Genomic DNA, 22,258 nt, shown 5'->3' on the forward strand with positions numbered 1-22,258 from the left:
GAAGCATACCGTGCGCCCCAATAACATGGCTTTAATATGGAAAAACACTCTCACTTGTCTATGGAAGCATGGCTACGCCTTTTAGAGAAGCAAACAGACCGAGGGTTTGTACAATGCTGCCCCGCAGACAATGGCCCGTTGCAGCATTTTCAGTAACAACTGGGAGGTGTGTAAGATGAGTCATACTTAATATGACTTCTTAGAAAGTATTACAGAATGTGGAGCTCGCTCTAAAGCATTTCACTCTTTAAACTGGATGGATGGAGAGAGAAGTTTGTAGAATCCCCCACAATCCTTACCTCTCTCTTAGCTCTCTCTCAGCCTGGTTGGTTCAGTCACTAGGTTACACAGCAGGCAGCCATACTACGGCCAAAGGTTAGACTGTTTCTCACGTGTACTCCAGGTCAAAGTTCACTGTTCTTTCTCTCCCCTCTGTGTGTGTGTGTGTGTGTGTGTCCGTCCTTCTGTCAGTTGTCTTCCTTCATATTTCACAGACTGAGGCAGGGTCTCTCACTGAGCTCACTCCTGAAGTACTCCAGGAATCCCCCTCTCTACTTCCAGGCAGAGCAGGCTGTCCCACCCTTGGTAACTTTCTACATGGACTCAAGGAGCTGGGTCTTCATGAATGCATGGCAAACACTTGAAAAACAGCCATCTCCTCAGCCTGGAGCTTTGCTCTTGACTGATATGTAAACCATTTTCTCCAGCCCCTACGTTTTCCATGCGTTCGGCCAGCTAACTAAAAGAGCACAAGCCACCGGTTAAAGCAAACAGCAAAGGAGACAATTGGGAGATGTCACCATCTGGGAAGTCCTTAGCTTCTCCCAGGAACCCTTTCCTGTTTCCTGTGTAGCAAGCAGCTCCTCTATCAAGATGTCATCTGGGCAGGAGAGGCTTTTACCCAGTCAGGGAGATCTCACAGGCTCTGAGTGAAGGGTGGCTGGAGCTCGCAGAGCCAGGATGGAAGGACACTGCACAGAAGTGAAAGGCCTAAAGGACATCGGGATGATAATCCTGAAAAGGGCACGGCTGCTCGCTCTCTCCTTCCTTCCTTCCTTCCTTCCTTCCTTCCTTCCTTCCTTCCTTCCTTCCTTCCTTCCTTCCTTCCTCTAACCAATGGCCGAATGAACAGGTGTGAACTTGCTCACCTCGATGACATGTTGGGGGAAACATATTCACTTCAAACTTGCAAGCCAGATTTGACATCCAACAGCTTTCCGCTGCAGATGGGGAGACGGAGTCTCTCCTCATCTACCTCTGCTTGCTATGACTCACCGCTCACGCTGACAGAGTAATTACCCTTCACTCCAAAGGAAAACTCCAAAATTCAATCCTTGCGAATCCATGGGCTGGGCCGGGGAAGGAAGGGCCTGGCTTGCTTCTCCAACAACACACTGTGGGTTTCAGAAGGGATCTGTGGGAGGAGCTCACACGGCAAGTGCCCTAACCTAGAGCAACTGTGAACATCTCTACCTCACATCTTACTGCTGTAACTGACGCGACAGGTGAACCTGAATTAACTGCCAGGCTCTCTGTGCTAACGCGGTCCCATCTCACAGTATCCAGACCTGCAGAAACCCCCACAACTATGCCCACTCCCTTTAACCAAAATACTCAGGAAGTTCCTCCGGCCTGAGAGTTTAAACATTAAATCACTACTAAATTCAAACAACTACTTTCCACTCCCTAAGATTCTACTCCACGCCACACCTATCTTAGCACAAAGAAACAGCACTTCAAGATCTGTGGTTATTAAAAAGGAAGAGGGAGTTTTTGTTTTGTTGGGAGACAGAACCTCGTGCCGCCTCTGACCTGCTGTGTAACCCAGGATGAGCCTAGACTCCTGATCTTCCTTGCTCTGCCTTTCCAGTGCTGGAATTACAAGAATGTGTCACTGCGCTCATGCTGGGCGGTGGTGTTGCATGCTTCCTGTGTGCACGTAAGCACTGCTCGCCCGCCTTCCTAAGGTGTACTGATGCAGATTAAGCAGCTGCAGAATGTAGTTTCAGGACTCCTGGGCGGAGGAGCTGCAAGGGTTCCCAGACAGGCCCCATAACCTCCAGGCTGCCTGTAGCATCTAGCACATTCTGCTTGCCAAAGGGTTTACTGGGAGCAGCTTGCTCAGGACCAGGTCACGGGAGTGCTGGGCTTCGGCCATTTTGACTCATCTCAGTATCATTTTCTTCAAGCCGACACACCAGCGAGAGTTTTCGACACCCAGGGACCCAGGGACGGATGGTTTAGGACAAATAAGCACAGAGGTAGAGATTGGAAGACTTTAAAGCACGGCATACATACACTTTGATTTAAACAGAATTGTAGCTGGTTAGGCTTCCATTAATGAAAGATGCTTAATAGAAATAGAAAAACAAGACTGAGAATGCGTCGAGAGATTGCAGAATTTCACATGGCGCCATACTGCAGGTAAAGAAAAACAAGCTACTTGAGAGGCACACGCCTGTTTTCTTGGCATCGGGGAGGCTGAGGCAGGAGGATCTTGGGATCCAGACTGTCTAGAGCAACAGTGTGAGACCCTGTCTGGGAAACAAAGCATGAAGTCTGGTGCAGGCAGTCATTGTGCGACGGGGGGCCTAAGTGGCTGGCTTCCAAATGTCTGCTGCAGCCGATGTCTCTAAAAGCGTATGTGGCTTTGCAGACAAGGAACTGGTACCAACTCTGTGGGTCCAGGGTGGCTTGGCGGGGAAAAGACATTTGCAGTATCCACCCGCCCCAGTGTGAAAAGCCATGAGCTGAGTTGCTGGCCATGAAAGGACTCACTAAGCACCGCTACCTGGTCTACTTTGCTTTCTGTTGCTGTGATAAACACTACGACCAAAAGCAACGTGGGAATGGAGGGGTTTATTTCACCTCAAGGGTCGCAATCCACCATCATAAGAAGCCAAACCAGAAGCCAACAGAAGTACACTGCTCATTGGCCTGCTCCCAGGCCCAAGTTCCGCAATCTTTCTTTTTGTTTGCTTGTTTGTTGTTCGTTTGTTTTCTCCACAGGGTTTCTCTCTGTAGCCCTGGCTGTCCTTCTCTGGAAGTCAGGCTGGCTTCAAACTCTAGGACATCTGATTGCGTCTGCCTCCCTGCCTCCTGAGTGCTGGGATTAAAGATGTGTACCAGCACCACCACCTGGCTCTGCTGCTTTTCTTATACCTAACTGGGGATGGTGCTGCCCACAGTGGGCTGGACCCGCTTACGTCAATTAGTAAACAAGAGAATGTCCCACAGGCCAACCTGATTGAAGCACTTCTTCAGTTTAGGATCACTCTTTCAAAAGTTTCAAGTTGACAATCGAGATTAGCCACCATGGCTACTCTTACTGCAATTAAACAACGCACAGTGGGGATGCGGTTGCTCTTTCATAATTTTTGCTAGTGTTTCAAATTTTTAGAAGTAAGGGTGTAGAAGGATAGCCAGGCCTATGAGACACACACACACACACACACACACACACACACACACACACACACACACACACACAGAGTCTGTCCTTGGGAAGGATGACAAATGACCCTTCAGTGAGACTTAGAAACTGTCTTCCCACTGTCTAGCAGTCAGTGCTGTGGACTGGAAACTCCACGAGGCTAAGGAGGACCAGGCTGGGTCAGTTCCAAGTGAGCTTCTGCTGCTCTCTGTCCCCTACACCTTACACAGCACCCGCATTCCACGTCTTCGCAGAGTGGGCACAGCTATGAAGAAAAGATAAGGGCATCTATTAAGGATATGTGAGGCAGACACCACTTGCTGAACTACCTGCCTGCTTTTCTGAAAAACTTCCCAGAAACAGCTTTAAAATACACCTGTCAAATTCGAAGCGGAGTGAGCGCATTTACCCCTTCAGAACACCGAGGCTTGCATCCGAGAACACTGCAAAAACATGGTCCGCAAAAATAAGGAATGGTTGCAGGGCAGTTTTTAATTAAGATTGAAAATGAGATCTATAGCATGGCATTATAGGTTGTCATCCCTGATAAGCATGAGGGGGCTGCTGTTTGGCTCCAGGGCAGGCTAATACCCCCATCCTGTGAGAAGTTTCATCTGCATCAAGGGCAGTGAAGACAGAGGACAAGCGTGCCTACAATGTGGCAAATTCTGCCTCCATGTCTGAAGGATACTACTGACACCATGAACACAGCAGACTGGATCCCCATGCGCCTGTCACTCCTATCCGTTCCAAGTCACTGATGCTACCTTATTTCCATCCAGTCACCCCGTAGATGGCACGATGGGACACAAGGGCAGGAGAGGAAGACTAGGCTGTAGGGGCAGATGCCCTGGGGCAGATGAGTCCTTCGGTCTCTGTAGGTATTCATGGATCATGTCCAGTTTATGACAACTTGCATATTTCTTTCCCTTTGTGTGATTGCTTCCCTGCCTGAAGCCCCGTCACAATCTGAGTTTGAGTTTTGTGTCAAAAGACTGTCTGCTGTTACGTTAGGGTTCCTGTCTTGTAAACAGCAAACCCAGCGGTGCTGATGTTGAGGCCCAGAATGGACAGGAGGTGGGTGCAGGGCAGCACACTGGACAGGAGCAGGAGCTGAGGGAGGGGAAGAAGCCACAGTCACATTTGCTTCAGGGCAGCCCAGAGGACCTCACAGCCAGCACACTGAACCTACGGTCCAAGGCAGGCTGCCCTTCCACCCACGCAGGGCTGGCGGAGGAACATCGGAGACGGAGGCTCCCAGAGAATGAGTCAGCCACTCATAATCACTCAGGAACCGAAAGCACACACCACACAATGGAAAGAGGTCAGTTCCCTAACGGAAACTGCAGAGCTCTAGGAAGGTAACTCATGCCGGCCTCACATCCACGAGCATGCTCTGTGGGAGGGCACTCTGAGGATTACAGCGTGGGAGGGACGCCAGGGTTCCTTCTGCCCAGCGGAGAGCGTCTGACAAATCGGCAGGAACACATGGACTGAAGCAGTCATTCGAAAACGTTTTGGTTTGGGAAACAGTTTTGCTGAAAGAAATGCTGGGCTAGTGCTGTCATAACCTACAGTACATCAAACATGTAATCAGGGAAAGAATTTTAACAAGCCTCAGGGAGGAATTCACCATCCTGTCAGCCAAGGACAAAGAAAGAGTAAACAGGAAACCCATTTTTATGAGACTACACTGAGTCACTTGAATAAGCTTCTACTAGTGACACACTATGCCCAGCGACCATTCAGGATTCAATTTCAAAAACTCCGATCATCTGGTCAGTCGACCAATGTTAAACATCCCAAGTTTCGGATTTCTCTCCCTCTTTGCAGGTCTGCAGGAGTCTCAATACTCTTTCTGTGCCGTTTCCAATCTGGGAAATCTCCTACCTGCCTGTTAAAACTGTCAATCCCCTCCTCTGCCCGGCTTTACCCAGCACATTCACAAAAGCCCACCTAACATAGCGTTCAAAGCTACACTCCCACATGGTTCCCTGGTGAACAGAGAGCCAAAGAGCAGCAAGAACTTGTGGTTGCCCTCGGCCCATTTAGAGGGATAAGGAGACCAACCCACTCACAAGGCTTTCCACCCAAAATCTGTCCTGTCTAAAAGAAATGCAGGGACTGAGATGGAGCAGAGATGGAAGGAAAGGCAATCAATAAGCAGCCCAAGTGGACACCCATCCCATGGGCAAGCACCAGCCCCTGACATTACTGACGATGCTCTGTTATGCTTGCAGACAGGAGCCTAGCATAACTGTCCTCTGAGAGGCTCTACTTAACACCTGACTGAAACAGATGCAGATACCCATAGTCAAATTATTGGATGGAGGTCGGGGACTCTAATGGAAGAGATGGGGAAGGACTGAAGGCCCTGAAGGGGATGATAACCCCACAGAAGGACCAACATAGTCAACTGACCTGGACCTCTGGGATCTCAGAGACAGAGGCACAAACCAAAGAATAGGCATGAACGCGGCCCAGAGCACATATGTAGCAGATGTGCAGCTCAGTCTCCATGTGTGTCCCCCAGCAACTGCTGCAGAGGCTCTCCCTAAAGCTGTAACCTGACTGTGGTATCTGTTCCCCAACAGGGCTGCCCTGTCTGGCCTTCGTAGGAGAAGATGCACCAGGGTGGGAGGATATCCAGAGGCACCAACCTCTCAGAGGAGAGGAGTAAGAGAGATGGGGGAGAGGGTCTCTGTGAGGAGGGGACTGGGAAGGGGGGGGACAGCATTTGAAGTAAATAAATTAATAATTTAAGAAAGAAAAGAACAACATTAAAGACTGTGGGTAAGCATGCAGATTGCCTCTGCGTAGGAACGATTTCTGACTTCCCTCACTCTGGGCACTGGGCTGAGAGGTTCACCGTGTGTTCTGCTCACGTTTCTCTGACTGCTTTTTTTCCTTATCGTTCTTATCCACTTTGTTTGCTTTTGGAGACAAGTCCTCCAGAGTTGCCCTGGTTTCTCTCAAGGCTCTGAGATCAGGATATCCTTCCACCTCAGCCCCCAGGCACGCATCTGACCCTGGCTTTGCCTTCCTTCCTTCTCCACAGAAGCAGCTGCAGGGCTTCTTGCCAGAGGAGCTTAGGCAAAACAACTGGCTGGAGGGAGGGCCCGGGAGCCCCATCTTCAAAATGCATTGACAAAGCAAACAGTATCCAATGGCCTAACTTTTACTAACATAAAGACTTTGCGGGCAATGTTGGCCAATGTTTGTCTGACACTTGTATTATAACTTTAATTTTTTAACAGTCCGTACCAATCCAGATCAAATCTATAATTTAGGTGCCGTTGCTCATTTCTTGGTTCAATAGTACTTCATGGGTAGCCTTGGGAGCAGCGAGTGAGGAACACTCAGAACTTTCTGTACGGTCTTTGCAACTTTTCCATAAACCTACAATTACTTCAAAGTGAGTTTTGAGAGGAAGCTGATATTAATGATTTCTATTTTTTTGAAAGAAAGTAAATGAGTAACTCAAACTTGCCTACTTTGCTGTCTGTGTTGACTCTGTAAAGCCGGAAGTTCTAATAAGGAAAAAAATATTCAAATGGCTATCTTTTCAACAACTCCCTCTCCATCGTGTAAAGAAAAACAGCATTAAATAAAATCTCAACACTATTCAGTAATGTTGATGTTTCTCTAGATTCTGAGTATCATGAACGTTTAGTAAGCTTGGTGGCTAAGGACTGTAATTTTGTCAAAATTAATAAACAGACGGTTGAGGATGTAGTTCCGTTGGTAGGGTGCTTGTCCAGCTATCGCAAACGCCCCTGCTCGATCCCCAGCACCGTATAAAGTAGGCATGGAGGCACACTTTTCTAATGAGTGCTCTGGCAGTTGAGGCAGGAAGATCAGAAATTTAAGGCCATCCTTGGCTGCACAGCAAGTTCAAGGAAGAAAGGAAGGGTGGAGGAAGAGGAAAGAAAGATGGGGTACCAGTGGGACGAACTATGACCTAAATACTAGGCTTTATTAGGGAGACGAAGCAGGAGAATCCCAAGGTGTTGGAAGGCTTTCCTGTGCTACTGAGTTCAAGGCCAGTCTGAACAATTCCCTGAGACTCGGTATCAAAATAAATAGTGAGGGCTAGGGACAGAACTTGGTGGCAGATAGTGAGGGCTAGGGACAGAGCTTGGTGGCAGAGAACTAGGCTAACGTTCAGCCGCCAGTAGCCCCTCCAAAATCAGCACTCATCACCCCTTGGAATTTAAGAGTCTCAGATAACTTCCCAGCAGATATAAGAACTTGAGACTACAGTTGCTCATCCCACAATGTGGAATCATTTAAGATAACCTGCTCTTAAAGAACTCTTATCTTTTCACTATCATAATAATGAAAACTGAACCCTGACGCATCTCCCTGAATCAAAACAGCAAATCACTTTTGCAACTGCTCAGAAGAGGAAAAGGAAACTTAATGCTAACAAATGGCGTGACCGCACAATGAAATGAAACAGTGAGACTAGCCGTGTTTCCTGCTGTTTTTCCTCTTGCTATTATCGCTTCTAACTGTTGTGACCCCTGAAAGGAGAGAAGGAAACAATACCTCCTTCATTAAATCAGAATAGCCATGTGGGGTCTCTTTGAAATCCCCATTTCTTGAAGCGCAGTACAAACTGCACCTCCCCCCCCCCCAAATCACCCAGCTTCAGGTAAGGCATGTCACTTGCTTGGGCCTAAGTTTTCTCATTTGGACCCTCAGGAGGTTGAGGTGTGCAGAGAGAAACTGGCAGGCTGAAGTCGTGCTCTGACCTGCAGAGTAGAGATGTGTATTTATGGCTTCCTGACAGCATTTGGTAGTCAAGGTATTTATTTCATTAATTACATTGAGGGACACACGTCTGACAGTGCATGCGTGGAAGTTAAAGGGCAACTTACAAGGGCCACCTGTTCCCCTTTTACCACATGGGTTCTGTAAATCCAAGTCAGGTGGTTGTCAGACTTAACACTGGAGTCTGTTCACTGGCTCTGATTAAGATATCGCTTACACAAATCTGGGTTTGGCGTCTCCCGATGTTTCAGAATCCTGAGACTACAGTGCAATGTGTCATCATGTAGCTAGCTAGGATGAGCAGTTTCCCTAGCAACTCTGGGATGCGTCCTGAAGCTTATGATGGGGCTGCTCACCTGAGGGTGGCTTCCGTGGGTTGCATGTCTGAGAGCATTAGAGGGAATGATTCATTCTTGTTCCGGAGTGTGATTATTTCCAAAAGACACGACTCAATGCAGCTTAAAGCACCGTGGAGCCTCTGTGTGTGTGTTGGGGGTGTGGGTGTCCCATGTCCCAGCACAGACAGCATTGTACACCTGTCCTCTTAAGGGTTTCTATATGTCACCACAAAAGTAAATCTGAGCATTCAGTCATTCCATTCCAGAGTAAATCATGGAATTTTTTCCTTCCTGTGTTTTCCTTACTCACTCCTTTCCAGAATGAGGTCTTATTTTAAGAGCTATTTGGGTCAGAGTGCGGGGCCTCTGCGGGCTTGATGAAAACACTAACAGATCACGGGTTACATAATTTAAGTGTTCAAAAATAAAACCCCAGCCATCTGCTCTTTGCACCCTATCGAACCGATTTTAGGGTAAAAACAGTGGACACGAGTACTTAAGATGAAGCTGCCCATAATGAATTGGCAGACCAGGTCAAAATGGGTCAAAAACTTGTAAGACTGCACAAGAACGAAAATCTGCAATTTTCCTAAGTAGGATAATATTTAGCTACTGGAGCCATGAGAAGAAACACAGAAAACTAAATTGATCTTGAAACTATTTATAAATGAGTTATTTTTAGCAGAAGGAAGATTAGCCTTAAGGTTCTAAGGCACTGTACAAGTTCAGACCCTGGATATAACTGGATGCTACACTCACTCTCTTTGGGTGAGAAAGGGAAGCAAGAGCTAATATACTTCTAGCTTAATATTTAAAATGCCACCATTTCACACACAGCATCATTCCTAGTATTATTATTTTTTAATACCCTAACTTCAAATATACCACTGCCAGGGCGTTAGGAATTGTCAAGAAATTACCTCATTCCCTTTTAGACAACTAAGCTCTTTCCATTTGTGGCAAAAGAAGAAGGAAACAGAATCAAGTCACTAGCTTAGGAACTACAACTCGCCCTTCACTGTTGTTCCCTGCATGCCTGTCAGCCACGGTTAGCAGGCAGACACCTCCCCATTGCTGCTGGCCAGGGAGAAGGGCTGCCTTCCTCCCCATCCTGTGGCAGAACAAGAGGAGACCTGACAAAGGGTACGGCCACCACAAGTGCCCCATGGGAAATAAGCCATTTTCTCAGGGGCTTTGGAGAAAACACAGAGAGGTAATTTGCCCAGGGGTTGAAGGGGAAATCAGGAAGCCCAAAGGCCTTCCTTCAGGGGAAGGATGCTTGGACATTATTGCCGAGTGCCTGGGAAGACACTGATAGGCAGGCCACTGTGTCCAGGCCTGGCTGCTAGGCTACAGAGATGGGTGGTGCTGAGTTTCTGCCCTGTGCCAGGCATCATAAAATCAACATCGTTTGGTTAAAAAAAAAAATGGTGCATCTTTTGCCTGTTTCACCTGGGAGAGCCTAAGCCACACACAATTTTTTATTTTATGCTATTTTTATTTTTTTCTCCTCATATGTATGGTTGTTTTGTTTGCATGTCTGTGCACCGCATATATCCAGTGCCTGAGGAAGAACAGAGGAGAACATGGGATCCCCTGGAACTGGAGTACAGACTGTTGCTAGCCTCCGTATGGCTGCTGGGAATCAAACCCCAGTCCTCTGGCAGGACAACCAGTGCTCTTAACCACGGAGCCATCTCTCCATCCCAACACACACCTTCTTCATAAAAGGGTTTTCTGTTTTGTTTGCTTTTTGTAGCATTTTGTGAAACAAGGAAATCAACAACAACCAAAGCCGATCGCAAAAATAGCTAAGATATCCCTCTGTAGTTTTGAAGGTTTCATCACCTCTCCTGGAAATACAGAAAAAATGAAGCCCTTGAACTGGCACCATTTTAGAACTCAGGTGCTAACTAATGCCCTTTAAGACACAGAGAAACAATAAAACACTTGAAAACAAAACACTCTTCTGTGCTCACTGAGTGGTAGAACGGATATTGTAAAAATGGCTACATCAATGAAAACAGTCTACAGGTTCAACAGGATCTCCACCAAAACTCCAATGACAGACAGTCCTCAGCAAGTTAGAGAAGATGTCCTGAGATTCATGTGGAAGTCATGCTGACCACACACTAGAAAGCCATCCTCACAAATCAGGCTGGGAGAACGAGCTTTCCACAGGCAGAGAGAGAAATGAGATCTGCATCTCACAGGCCTTGATATAAAACCTGAAACACTGAACACTCTTGGAGGGAAACACAAGAACTCTCTGAAAAGGACTCCAGTGTCCCAAGAGAGAAGCCCAAGTTCTACAACTTAGACTGTATGAAATGGAAAGGCTGCTACACATGCAAAGGAAACTCTCAGGAGAGCGAACATACCATGTACAGAATAGGAGAAATCTTCATCAACTCTATCAGACCAGAGGCAGGGTGGGGTGGTGCTGTTGATAAGTTGATCATATCCAAACACTGAGACCCACAAAATAGCCCACTAATATAAGGGCTATAATACATATAATATATGAGCTATATAACACTAATATAATGAGATACTTCTCAAAAGACCAAATATCACCAAAAACGTTCAACATGCTTAGTCATCCAGAAATACAAATGGAACCTCGTCCGAGATTCTAGTCAGACTGGCCCCCATGGAAGAAACAACAAAACACGCTGTGGAAGATGTGGGTGGAGAGAGGAAACTTTATTGACTACTAGTTGGGGCTAGTTGGTACAGCCATTGTGGACCAGGCATGGGTTTTCTCAAGAAGATAAGAAGAGAACTACCATACGACCCAGCTATACCCCTCATGGATAGATACCACAAAGACCCTGTCTTCTGCCTTGGATACCAGGCGGGGTTCATGGGGTCTGCTGTTGCTGCTGCTTTAACTACTGTCACAGTAGTTAGGAAATGGAATTTGTCTAGGTACCCATCAATACATGATGGATAAAGCATTGTATAAATGCACAGTGGAATTTTATTCTACCACAGAGCAAAGTGGAACCCTGACATTTGCAGGAAAATGGACAGGAATGGGAAGTATCACGATGAGCGAAATAAGGGAGACTTGGACTGGCAAATGCCAAGTTCTCTCATAGTGTGTGTGTGTGTGTGTGTGTGTGTGTGTGTGTGTGTGTGTGTGTGTGTGTGTGTGTGTAAGAAAAAAAGGGTCAAAGGAAGTGTAATGAAGTAGAAGGGACAGGAAAACAGAGAGGAGCCATGGGGAGGGGAAGGGGCTAAGCAGGAGGGGGTGGGAAGGAAGATCATGGAGAACAAAGCAACATGGAGGTTTCATAGGGGAACACATTAGTCTTTAGATGCTAATTCTAAATCGGTGAGCAATAAAGAAACATAAAAATGAAGCAGGACGGACAAGCGAAAGATAAAAAGGGTGGGAGATTTAAGGTTCTGTTTAAACCCTGAAAATGTGTACAGTTTAGAAATAGGTCTGAAAACTCTTTGTAGTGGTACAAAGCAAACTAATTAAAAGCCTAAAATTCGCTGGAAAATCCAGAAGCATACAGGAAACAGAAAGTTCACACTCCACCCGCTCCTTATGGTCTCTTTTCTGGTCTTCGCTCTCACCCATATTCTGACTAAGCCAAGTGTCCCGATTTAGACTATTCCGTGGGCCTCACAACTCACAGGTACTTTTGTTAATGCATGAGCAAATTCTACTTCTAAGTGATTACTATACACCAGATGACATGTGACAAGTTCCTGTGTCCTATCATCTAGTAATTTGGTTTCCGATAATCCAAAGGCAGCCTGAGTAAGTGTGTTAGCACTCATTACCCAGAACAGACGAATGTAAGGCTGGCTGAAGCTTCACAGGGCTACAAGTCAATGCTCACTATTTTTCACAGATAAAGCCTCCGAGAACAAGTTGATCCTTTTTATTTTCATTCAAAGAATTGCCTTATTTACCTACTAGACCAAAACCCAAAAGGTCAACCTGGATGCCTGTTGTTTTAGAGAACAGAAAACTCATATGCATCGCATTTCTAAGATGTTGAGTCTTTACAAAGGGCTAGCTGTGCATCTCTCTACAGAGTCACGGACCCTCTACACCACAGAGCAATAACCGAATGCCGTAATGCCTTTCTGTGGCACAGAGCCCAAGCGCTGTGGTGAGCATCCTAGCCCACACCACTATCTCCAGCGCCCACCCTCCCACCCAGCTATTCATTCAACGCAGCTCTCCTGGACTCTCCTTCCTGGACTAAGGCAGTGGTGAAGGAAGTCCATTTCCACCTTTGAAAAGGAGAAGGTTTGCTGAGGCGACCTCTGCTTCTCCCTCTAAAATCTTCTTACTTCTCTATGGAGGTGCTCAATTTTACAGTCGACCCTGGATCATCGCACAAGTGGAGTCCACAACAGACTGGCAGTAAACCAAGAGTCAAGAATGTCACCTGTCTGAGGAGTTCCGTAATTACAAAGCCACTGGGGCACCACGGCTGTGGAGTCAGCTCTTGTTAAGTTGCCTAGAACTGAAAGTCAGACTTCAGAAAGCAAAACCAAAAGAAGTCTTTAGGGGGCAAGGCCCAAGAGTGCACACTTGTATTTGAATACACAACTGCAACGTCATGTAATTGGAGCAAGGTCTTAAGGAACAGTAATGGAATTATGGTTGTTGGCACTAATAAACTTCACCGCGTCTCTCAGCTTGGAGAAAACTAAAGACTTGAGACAAAAATATGGTACAAAGTACACTAATTAACCAACTAGACAGCCAAGGAGCACCAGAGCTCTGCTCTTTAAGACATGCTGTGAACTCTGCTGTGTGTTTACAGGGGACAGGAGATGGAGACGACTTGTACAGATAAGAGACCCGCCCACAGGGAGATAACAACCAACCACGACACCCATACAAGACCGCCTGTGCTTAGTCGTCACTGAAAGCCTGAGACCAGAGGCAAGGCCTGGCAGTGAGCAGAGCAGAGCCAGGAAGGGGAGACGCCAGGGGTGAGCTGTGAAGAGCTCAGTCAGCTAGTGAAGAGAGTTAAAAGTCTGCATCAGGATTTCAGGGAAACATTTTCCTGTGGTGGCTTTAAAGTTGCTACAGACAAACCTATTAGGAGGTAGAGATTTCTTTTAATTCAGTTACTGTAGTTCAAAGGGCCCTTCTGCCATGCAACACACACACAGATAGATATATAGAGAAATAGATGATAAGAGAGATAGAGAGATATCCATCGTTAATGATATATTCTCAAATTTTTAATAATTGCTCACTTATTTTATTAATACTGTGGTTCATATAGAAGCTCACAACTGGTCAAAGAATAGAGTGTCAGTGGAGTGCTTAGCCACAAATGGGACCTGTGCATCACACCTCCTCCCACGGCTCAGGGACCACAAAGAAAGAAGGGTCAGAAAGATTCTAAGGGCCAGAGGTAGGGAAGGACCAGAGAAGACAGAGTCTTCTGAACATGACAGGTGTACTACACTCATGAACTCACAGCCCGAGGTTGCTCCTCCACAGGAAGCAGCCAACCTCCTGGCATGGAGCGGAAAGGACTCATGTGCCCCATCCCTAACTGAGGACCATAGGCAGGTAAGGACTTCTGAGGGAGGGAGGGCCACTTTTCTTTAAGAGCGAGACCCCTGGCAAGTGGACCACACTCCAGTGATGGTCCCACACCCAAGAGGACATGGGCAGACCAAATTATACTTAACAGAGTGAGCAAAAATTGGGGCATTTGTGAATATGATCAAAACACATTGTATGTATATAACAACATATATATATATATATATGCATACACACACAGTCTTTTTTCGTCACTATTATTATGTGTGGGTCCATGTGTGTATGACATGTATGTTGTATGTATCATGTGGGTCCATGTCTTCTCTCCTTCCAGGAGACCAAATTCAGGTCGTCAGGCTTGGTGGCAAACGTGCTTTCCACTGAACCACCTGTCTCCTTAAAACCCTAGTTCTTCCTGGCAGATACCTGCATCTGCACTCTTAAGAGTCATCACGCATTAGCAAAGTAGGAAAAGAAAGTCTCACTATGGTTTGCAGGGTAAATTGTTGAACCATAGAATAAATACATATATTTAGCTCTCATAATTTCTAATCACAGAAAGAAAAAACTTCACCATTGTCACATAGTGTGTTCTGCTAGAAATGATACTCGTATCCCACACCGTAAGTTTCCAGTGTAAGGGTCCTGACTGCCTAATCAACTAACTTTACATCTAAACCTTCCTATATTTTGTAGGACTAGTAAGGGATTTTATTTTAGTCTTTAAAACAGGAATTTGTGTAATTCAACCATAGCCCGCAAGTAACTAAGGGAAAACCCCTCAGCCATTTAGTTACTTCAGTAGTATTGTGCAGAATAACTGGGCTGTAATTCTTACAGAACAATACATTGACTATTACTGGTAATTAGCACTTTTCTAGGGAGAAATGTAGGCAATTTAAAGTTTGCTACTAGCTAATAGTATAAACAAATAAAAAGACAAATTATTTTTAAGTACTTTAGAAATAACCTTATTAGAAGAGTTTACTTTCAATTAACATATCAATTAAAATAATTCTTAACTTCTCATTAAATGAGGTAAATATACCTGTCAAGGGCACGATATAAAAACAGTTATGGCTGTATAATAAAACTGCACTTTAAAAGGGTGGGGTCTAAAACTAGAACTCTTACCTAATTTTTAAAAAGATGAGGCCTTTCTTGTTCAGAACAATGGCAGAATGAGTTTGGTTAGATGTTACAGCTTTCCCAGTAACCTGGATAGAAATGTCCTGGACAGCCCAAAAGTTCAAATGATATAGACTAGCTGCTAGGAGGGGGAACCGAAGTTCTGGTCAGTGGTGTAAGAGCCATGACAATGACCACAGTGCCCAGGAGATGGCTCCGCAGGTAAGGGCTCTTGTCACCAAGCCTGATGACCTGAGTTTGACCTCTGGAGCCCATATGATGGTACATATACACCCAGCTATGTGTATGTGTATACAGTCATTGACACATACCCACAGACATACAGACACACACACAACACGTGCACACAACACACACAGAATAAATCAACAAATATCAACAAATAAATTGTAAATAAAAAGAAAAGGGTCAAGACAGTAGCTGTCTAAAATGGTGCTTCTTGGAAAGAGAAGGCAGCTTCTCAGGAAGTTGAACATATGCCAACTATAGGATCCGGTTCCACTCTCACAGGTATCTAAAGGAAATGGGACGAGGGGTCATATAAAAATTTATGTGTGACTGGCCACAGCAATTTCACTTATAATAGCAAAAAACTAGAACTAATCCAAGTGCCCATCACCAGATGACTAAGGAACACACAGATCCGAAAATGTAAGTCAATTCAGAGTACAGAAATCAGGCCAGCCACTATTGGGAAGAAGACAGGAAATGTGAAGGGACACAGATACTTTGGGGTGATGGATCTGACACCTTGATTTTGTGGTTTCACTGCTGTGTCAAAGCCACAAGAATATTATAGAAAACATCGAATGTACATTATCAATTATGCAATTTATATTCTACATTAGCAGAGTGCCTTAAATATGGGGCGAGGAGTGTGTGTGTGGGGGGGGCACGTGTGTTGGTGCGGACCACTCAGCTGTCCATCTTCCCTTCCTACCTTGTGTGAAGCAGACTTTCCTTGTTCACTACTGTGTATTCCTGCTGGTTGGCCCACCTGCTTCCAGCAATTCTCCTGTTTCCACTTCCCATCTCACTGTGGGAGCACTGAGATTACATGCATGGACTACCATATCTGGCTTTTACCCAGTGAGCCAAATCCCCAGCCTAACAAATCTGCTTTTTAGAGAATATACAAGATGGAGTGGGGGAGGGGGAGTGTTAAAAAGAGCAGAGCTTGCAGAAACAGGTTAAACATGAAAGATTACACACAGAAGGAGGGAAACCCTCATAACAAAACCATGGAGGAAGGGAAAAGACACACTGGGGCCCTGGGCCCCACCTGCCGAAGGGCCCAGGGAGTGCCAAGTAAGAAAATGAGTGGTGCCTGGCAGTTGTGGTGCACGCTTTGAATCCAGCACTTGGGAGGCAGAGGCAGGTGGATCCCTGAGCTCACGGCCAGCACAGTCTACAGAGTGAATTCCAGGACAGCCAGGACTATACAGAGAAACCCTGTCTCCAAAACAACACACACACACACACACACACACACACACACACACACACACACACACATTCACACACACACAGGAAAAAAGAAAAAGGTGAGTATTAAACTAAAAAGCTAGCAACAGATGCAGGAAGAGGCCGTCAAGAAAGAGAAGAGAGACATTCCATTTTCCTAAGGACTATTTGCATCAGTTCTCCTGAGTAAAAACAGCCTGAGAGATAAGGATTTAAGATGAACTCCCAGGATCAAGTCTCTCATCTAGCATCAAAATCACCAATGTCCAGAGCTGTCTAGTCTGTGTCTGGCCCTAACATTCATCAAGAACTAGCTTGCCCAAAAGGGAAGACAAACCCTGGCAAGATAGCATGGGCAGGCCCAATCCCGCTAGGTGAGCCTCTGAAGGTAGAGATGCAGAATAGTTTAAACTTGCTGTAGGGGCTGGACCACCAGAAGTTGGCAGGAGTCAGCCACTAGCACACGTCCATCCGGGTGACCCAGAGATTTCCTGGTTATGACCCCAGAATCTCTCCAGCAGCCTAGCTCACTGCTCCCTACAACCACCAGAGGAAGGGTGAGTTCCCTGGACTCCACACAAAGGTCAGCTTGGGGTTTTAAGCTCTGCATGTATAAGGCATGTTTTAAACTTGGCCCTAACTCTTCCCAGGATCAGGGAAGCCTAAAAGTCAAGCCAATTCTGAGATGCCAATCTTTCTTTGGTGTTGATGCTAAGAAGAAGGGGAATCATAGGGCTGGGAGAGAGGACCCTGGAACCCAATACTATGTCACTCTGCAGGAGCCCAAGAGTGTCTGCAAACCTAACCCAACCCTGCTGTGAGGAGAGACTCTAAAGCAGCAGGATTTATGGTTCCTCAGATTACTTCTGTCCTCACCGCTGAGGAAGTACAAGAGAGGTCTTGTCCTGAAGTCTTTTAACAATGGTCATGATGGTACATGTCTTTATTCCCAGTGCTCAGGGATAGGGTTAAGAGGTTGGATCTCTGTGAGTTCAAGGCCAGCCTGGTCTACAAAGCAAGTTCTAGGTCAGCCAGGGCTGTTACACAGAGAAACCCTGTCTCAAAAAAAAAAAAAAAAAAAAAAGACAAAACAAAAAGTCTTTTAACTTATTTCAGGGAGGGAAAAATCCTTCCTGTCTCAAAGCATTTTTAAGTATGAAAAGAGAGAGGGAAATCACTCCTATGTGGGAAGGAAAAAATAAAAATATACCCTTTCACACAAAATCAAAAAGATACCCTTTCACATGGCTTCTCATGCGTACCTACGACACATCACACAGCATCTCAGGCCCTCTGTTCTCAATTGTAAGGTGAAGGCTTTGGATAAGATCTGGGATATGGGATGCTATAAACGCTTCTTCCTTCACTGGAGAGATGAGACCCTCAAACATCTCAGGCCCTGTCCCAGGCGCCCTGGCACAGCCGGTACACGCCGGTAATCACAGCACTTGGAAAGCAGATGAAGGAGGAACGTGAGTTCAAAGCCAGCTTCTGCTATGTAGAGAACCTCGTGTAGCCAGGCTGGGCTACGCAAGAGCCTGTCAAAATCCAGAGGATCTAGGTTCAGTTCCCAGCACCTATATAGTAACGTTTGAATGAGATGTCCCCCATATGCCTTGGGCGTAAAAATAACTGGGTCCCAGTTGCCAACTATTTGGAGGGGATGGGGGTATGGCCTTGGTGGAATACATCTATCACTGGGGGAGGACTCTGAGATTTCAAAAAGACTACTGCTATTTCAGTTTAGTTCTCTCTGCCTCCTGCTTGCAGCTAGGGATCTGCCACTATGGACTCGAACCTTCTGGAACCATAAGCCCAAAATAAACTCTTCTAGAAGTCGCCTCAGCCACGTGCTTATCACACCATTCAGAAAAGTAAGTAATGCAGTAGCTTACGACCATCCATAATTCCTGTTCAAGGAGATCCCACGCCCTCTCCTAACCTCTGCAGGCACCAGGCATGCTCATAGTACAGATAGATACATCGCAGGCAAAACAGTAATACACATAAAATACAATAAATAAACCTAAAAGGATTATCTTAAACACTTCCCAACCCAAACCAAAACAGAGGTTAAGATCCCTGAACTTTCACTTAGATGCCCCCCCTCCCTTTTCTGGTTATCCAAACAGGGTTTCTCTGTGTAGCTTTGGCTGTCCTGAAACTTGCTCTATAGACCAGGCTAGCTTCCAACTCACAGAGATCCACCTGCCTCAGCCCCAGAGTGTTGGGATTAAAGGCTTGCACCAGCTCACCTAGATCTCTGAGAGACCCAAAATAGCGGGGACTTACAAACAAGACTATGCTAGTGCTAAGAAAACCGAGCCAAGGTGGGGGTAGGGTGAGGGTGGCTCTTACTCTGCTTTAGGAAGGGTGGGCAGGAATAACCAACCTCTCAGAGCTGCTGAGAGCTGAACAGAGTCTGGAATAGTCAGGAACCAAACCAACAGAGCAAATGAAGACGGAACTGCAAGGACAAATCCTTGAGGCGGCTCTTGGATCATGTGGTAGAGAACCCAGCCTCTCTTTTGAACTTCACAGCCTCCTGCTCAGGGATGCACCCAGCCCTGTAATGTGCTGACATCCACCGTTCTAAAGAGTAGCACAGCACCAGTAGACTAGACTGCCTCCTTCAAAGATGGGCCTTCTACACCAGTTATTTGCTATTCTCCAGCTCCTGACCACACAGTTGCTTGCTCCAGGCAATGATAAACAGAATTTAAATGCTGTTTTCAAAAACTTTTATAACAGGAACCCAAAGTAATGAACCTTAGATGATCATACAATTCATACACAAAACTGAGAGTCACGGAACTCACAGGCTTTCTGTGACTGTGTATGCATGCACTATGATGTTTTTAAGTATTTGGGTGATTTCATGGATATCTTAGTTTGGAAACACCATCCTGGGCAAACATGCAGTGATAACTTTATTCAAACACAAACCAAAATTTGCTGAGCACGTTAGAGCACCACCAAACCTCATGACCAGTGCTTAATCCTCAGGGTCCAGGTGAAGAGACTCCTAAAGCTTTTTCTCTGACCTCTGCATATGAACCATGGCACATGCATATCCCTTATCGCAACATACGTGTGTGTGTGTGTGTGTGTGTGTGTGTGTGTGTTAAACGTCTTTAAAAATAAAAAAAAAGTGCAATGACTTCTAAAAATAGCAAGAGCACACATTTTTAGAAGAGCTGGGAGAGCCTGGGGAATCTGGGAACAAGGAGGAACTCCAAATCGTTGCTGAAGGAAGGCAGGAAAGAGTACCTTAGGTTTTAAAGACCGCCCGCAATAACAAGTGTGAGCACTGGGTTGTGAAGAGTTCCGTCAGTCCAGCAAGCCTTTAAATGTCAAGTTCCCAGAGGGCAGACAGTCCACCCTATCACACCTCACCAGACTCTTAGCCCAGTTACAGCTTATCTCCAATCACTGCTCCAATCCTGGGAGTCTAATGGGTAATGGGTGCTTCCTATTGCAGGCTACAAGGAACTGCACTGGCTGTAATGGAAAGATTCCACATCTGCTAGTGACACGGTAAACTTATAAACAGCCAGGATTAACACGGGTGTGTTAATTTAATAGGGAATCTCTAACCAGTGGGTTCGGTCAACCAAGGGTGCAGACAGACACCGTGCCAATTTCTCTGTGAAACCCTGTTACCGCTCTGACCCCTGAAGTCAGAAGTGCATGCACCCAATTTCCAGGAGCCGGGGAGACTCAGAGTAGCCAAATTACACCTGCGAGGCAAAGCATTTTCCTACACTGCCACACAGCTGTCACACACAGAGAGCAGCTCATTTAAACTGTGCCCTTCGGCCCTATTTAGGGATATCGCTAATGATTTCAAATTACAACTGTTGCTTTATCTCAAACAGTGATAAAAGGGAGAGCTACATTCATGATGCTTTTCTTTTAAAGTCATTTATCTGCTCTCCTCTCAGGGGCAAAAAAAAAAAAAAAAGAAGAAGAAGAAAAAAGAAAGAAAGAAAAAATGTTGAGACAAGTAGAAACCTGCCTGAGCTTATTATAGACGCAGCCCTCCTTCTCTCCCTCCTTCCGCTCCACGCCAGCACCCCTCCCTGTCTGGCTTTTCCAGAATTGAGGCAGTAGCCTCCGGTAAGGAACTATAAGTGGTTCTTTTATCAAAACAAGAAGGGATTCGCCGACAGGGAGTGAGTCAGGCAGAGGCAGCAACCCCCTCCCTCATCCAGGCAGTTCAATTCAGCCAGTTCCTCCAGGTCAGCAATCGCTCAGGTTTCATGGAAGAAAAGTCAGAGGAGGGTCTTTAATCCATCCAAATCCAGGAGCCGGGATGGAACGAACACACCCGTTTGCCAGATCTGAGGTGTGGACAGGCGACTACGTGCATGTGCACAGGCACTGCCTGGCTCGGGGAGAGATGTGAGGGGCAACGCAGGAAGACCCACCAGGATGGACAAAGCCACAACTATTATAGTGTGAAATAGCCCCGGCAGGCACTGACTTCGCTCAGAAAATCTCCCTAGATTTATTTTCAGGCAAGTGACTCACAACCTAGTCTCCATAAGTAATTCCATCAAAATGAGTCGCGGGTTCCTTAGCCCGACTTTCTGCTGCCCTCTGGCTGCCCCTCCCTTCTCTCCGCCCATCCAGTAAACCCAGACAGCTCACAGACAGAGCAAACGTACCCCAGGGGAACAGGAGGCAGGCTCTCCGGCCCAGCCCCCACCCTCGGGAAAGGATGAATGGGCCACCACCGGCGAGAGCGCGGAGAAGGGGCGTGTGGGCTGCGCGCGAGGTGTGTACGCGGGTGTGCGCGCGTGGGCACGCACACGGGCCAACTTACAGAGGTGGAGTTGGTCCTCGCCTGACCCTGGTTTCGCACCTCCTGCTCCCGGAACTGCAGCCCAGCCAGATGCTTTTCCAACGCCTCCCAGTCCATTGGGGGCGCAGGGGGTTCTTCCGGGACGCGCGTCCCGCCGTCCGGAGGCTGAAGGCAGAGCCCCCCAGATGCCCGATTCCGGCCTCCGCGCCGGTTTCCTGGAGGCTGGGTCTTCTGGATGGGTCGCCGGGGAACCCGGGAGGCGTTCGGCCGGCCGGCTATCACCACGTTGCCATTGTGCCTGAGGTCTTGGGGGTCGTGCGGGTGGAGGTTGCCGTTAGGCATCGGGGACGGCATGGTGGTGGCGGCGCTCCTGCTCCCGCTGCCGCTGCCACCGATCCTGGCGCTTACGTCCCCCTGCTCCCCGGCCCGGCAGCGGTCATCCCGATACCCTCGATCGTCCTCCTCTTCCTCCTCCTCCCCGTCCTCCTCCGGAGCCCACTCATCAATCACCTTCTTCTGGTAGACCGGGAAGGGCTCCTCATAGTCTTCCAGAGCAGACACCAAGTCCAGGCTGCCCCCCGGCGACGATGAGGATTTGCACTCCGAGCAAGGGGTCACTTTGGTGGAGTTGGACTGTGAGCTGGCGCGGCTGCTGCTGCTGCTGCTGCCGGCGTCACTGCCTAGATCCATCCCATCCTCTCGGTAATCCTGTGGAGGAGAGGAGGCAGAAAGAGTGAGTGGCCCGGTTGAGC

At 46.9% G+C, this 22,258-nt stretch overlaps 1 protein-coding gene across 2 annotated transcripts in view; it reads right to left on the reverse strand.

Annotated features, from left to right (window-relative positions):
* Nucleotides 1-22,258, reverse strand: part of LOC116896801 (IQCJ-SCHIP1 readthrough transcript protein) — a 737,613-nt gene that overhangs the window by 111,199 nt on the left and 604,156 nt on the right. For both annotated transcript variants that reach the window (XM_032898271.1, XM_032898272.1), the window contains one exon: nucleotides 21,528-22,214. In XM_032898271.1, coding sequence (XP_032754162.1) covers nucleotides 21,528-22,214 — 687 coding nt within the window. The remainder of the gene's footprint in view (nucleotides 1-21,527; nucleotides 22,215-22,258) is intronic.

The sequence above is a fragment of the Rattus rattus genome, chromosome 3 (genome assembly GCF_011064425.1).
Source record: "Rattus rattus isolate New Zealand chromosome 3, Rrattus_CSIRO_v1, whole genome shotgun sequence".
NCBI lineage: Eukaryota > Metazoa > Chordata > Mammalia > Rodentia > Muridae > Rattus > Rattus rattus.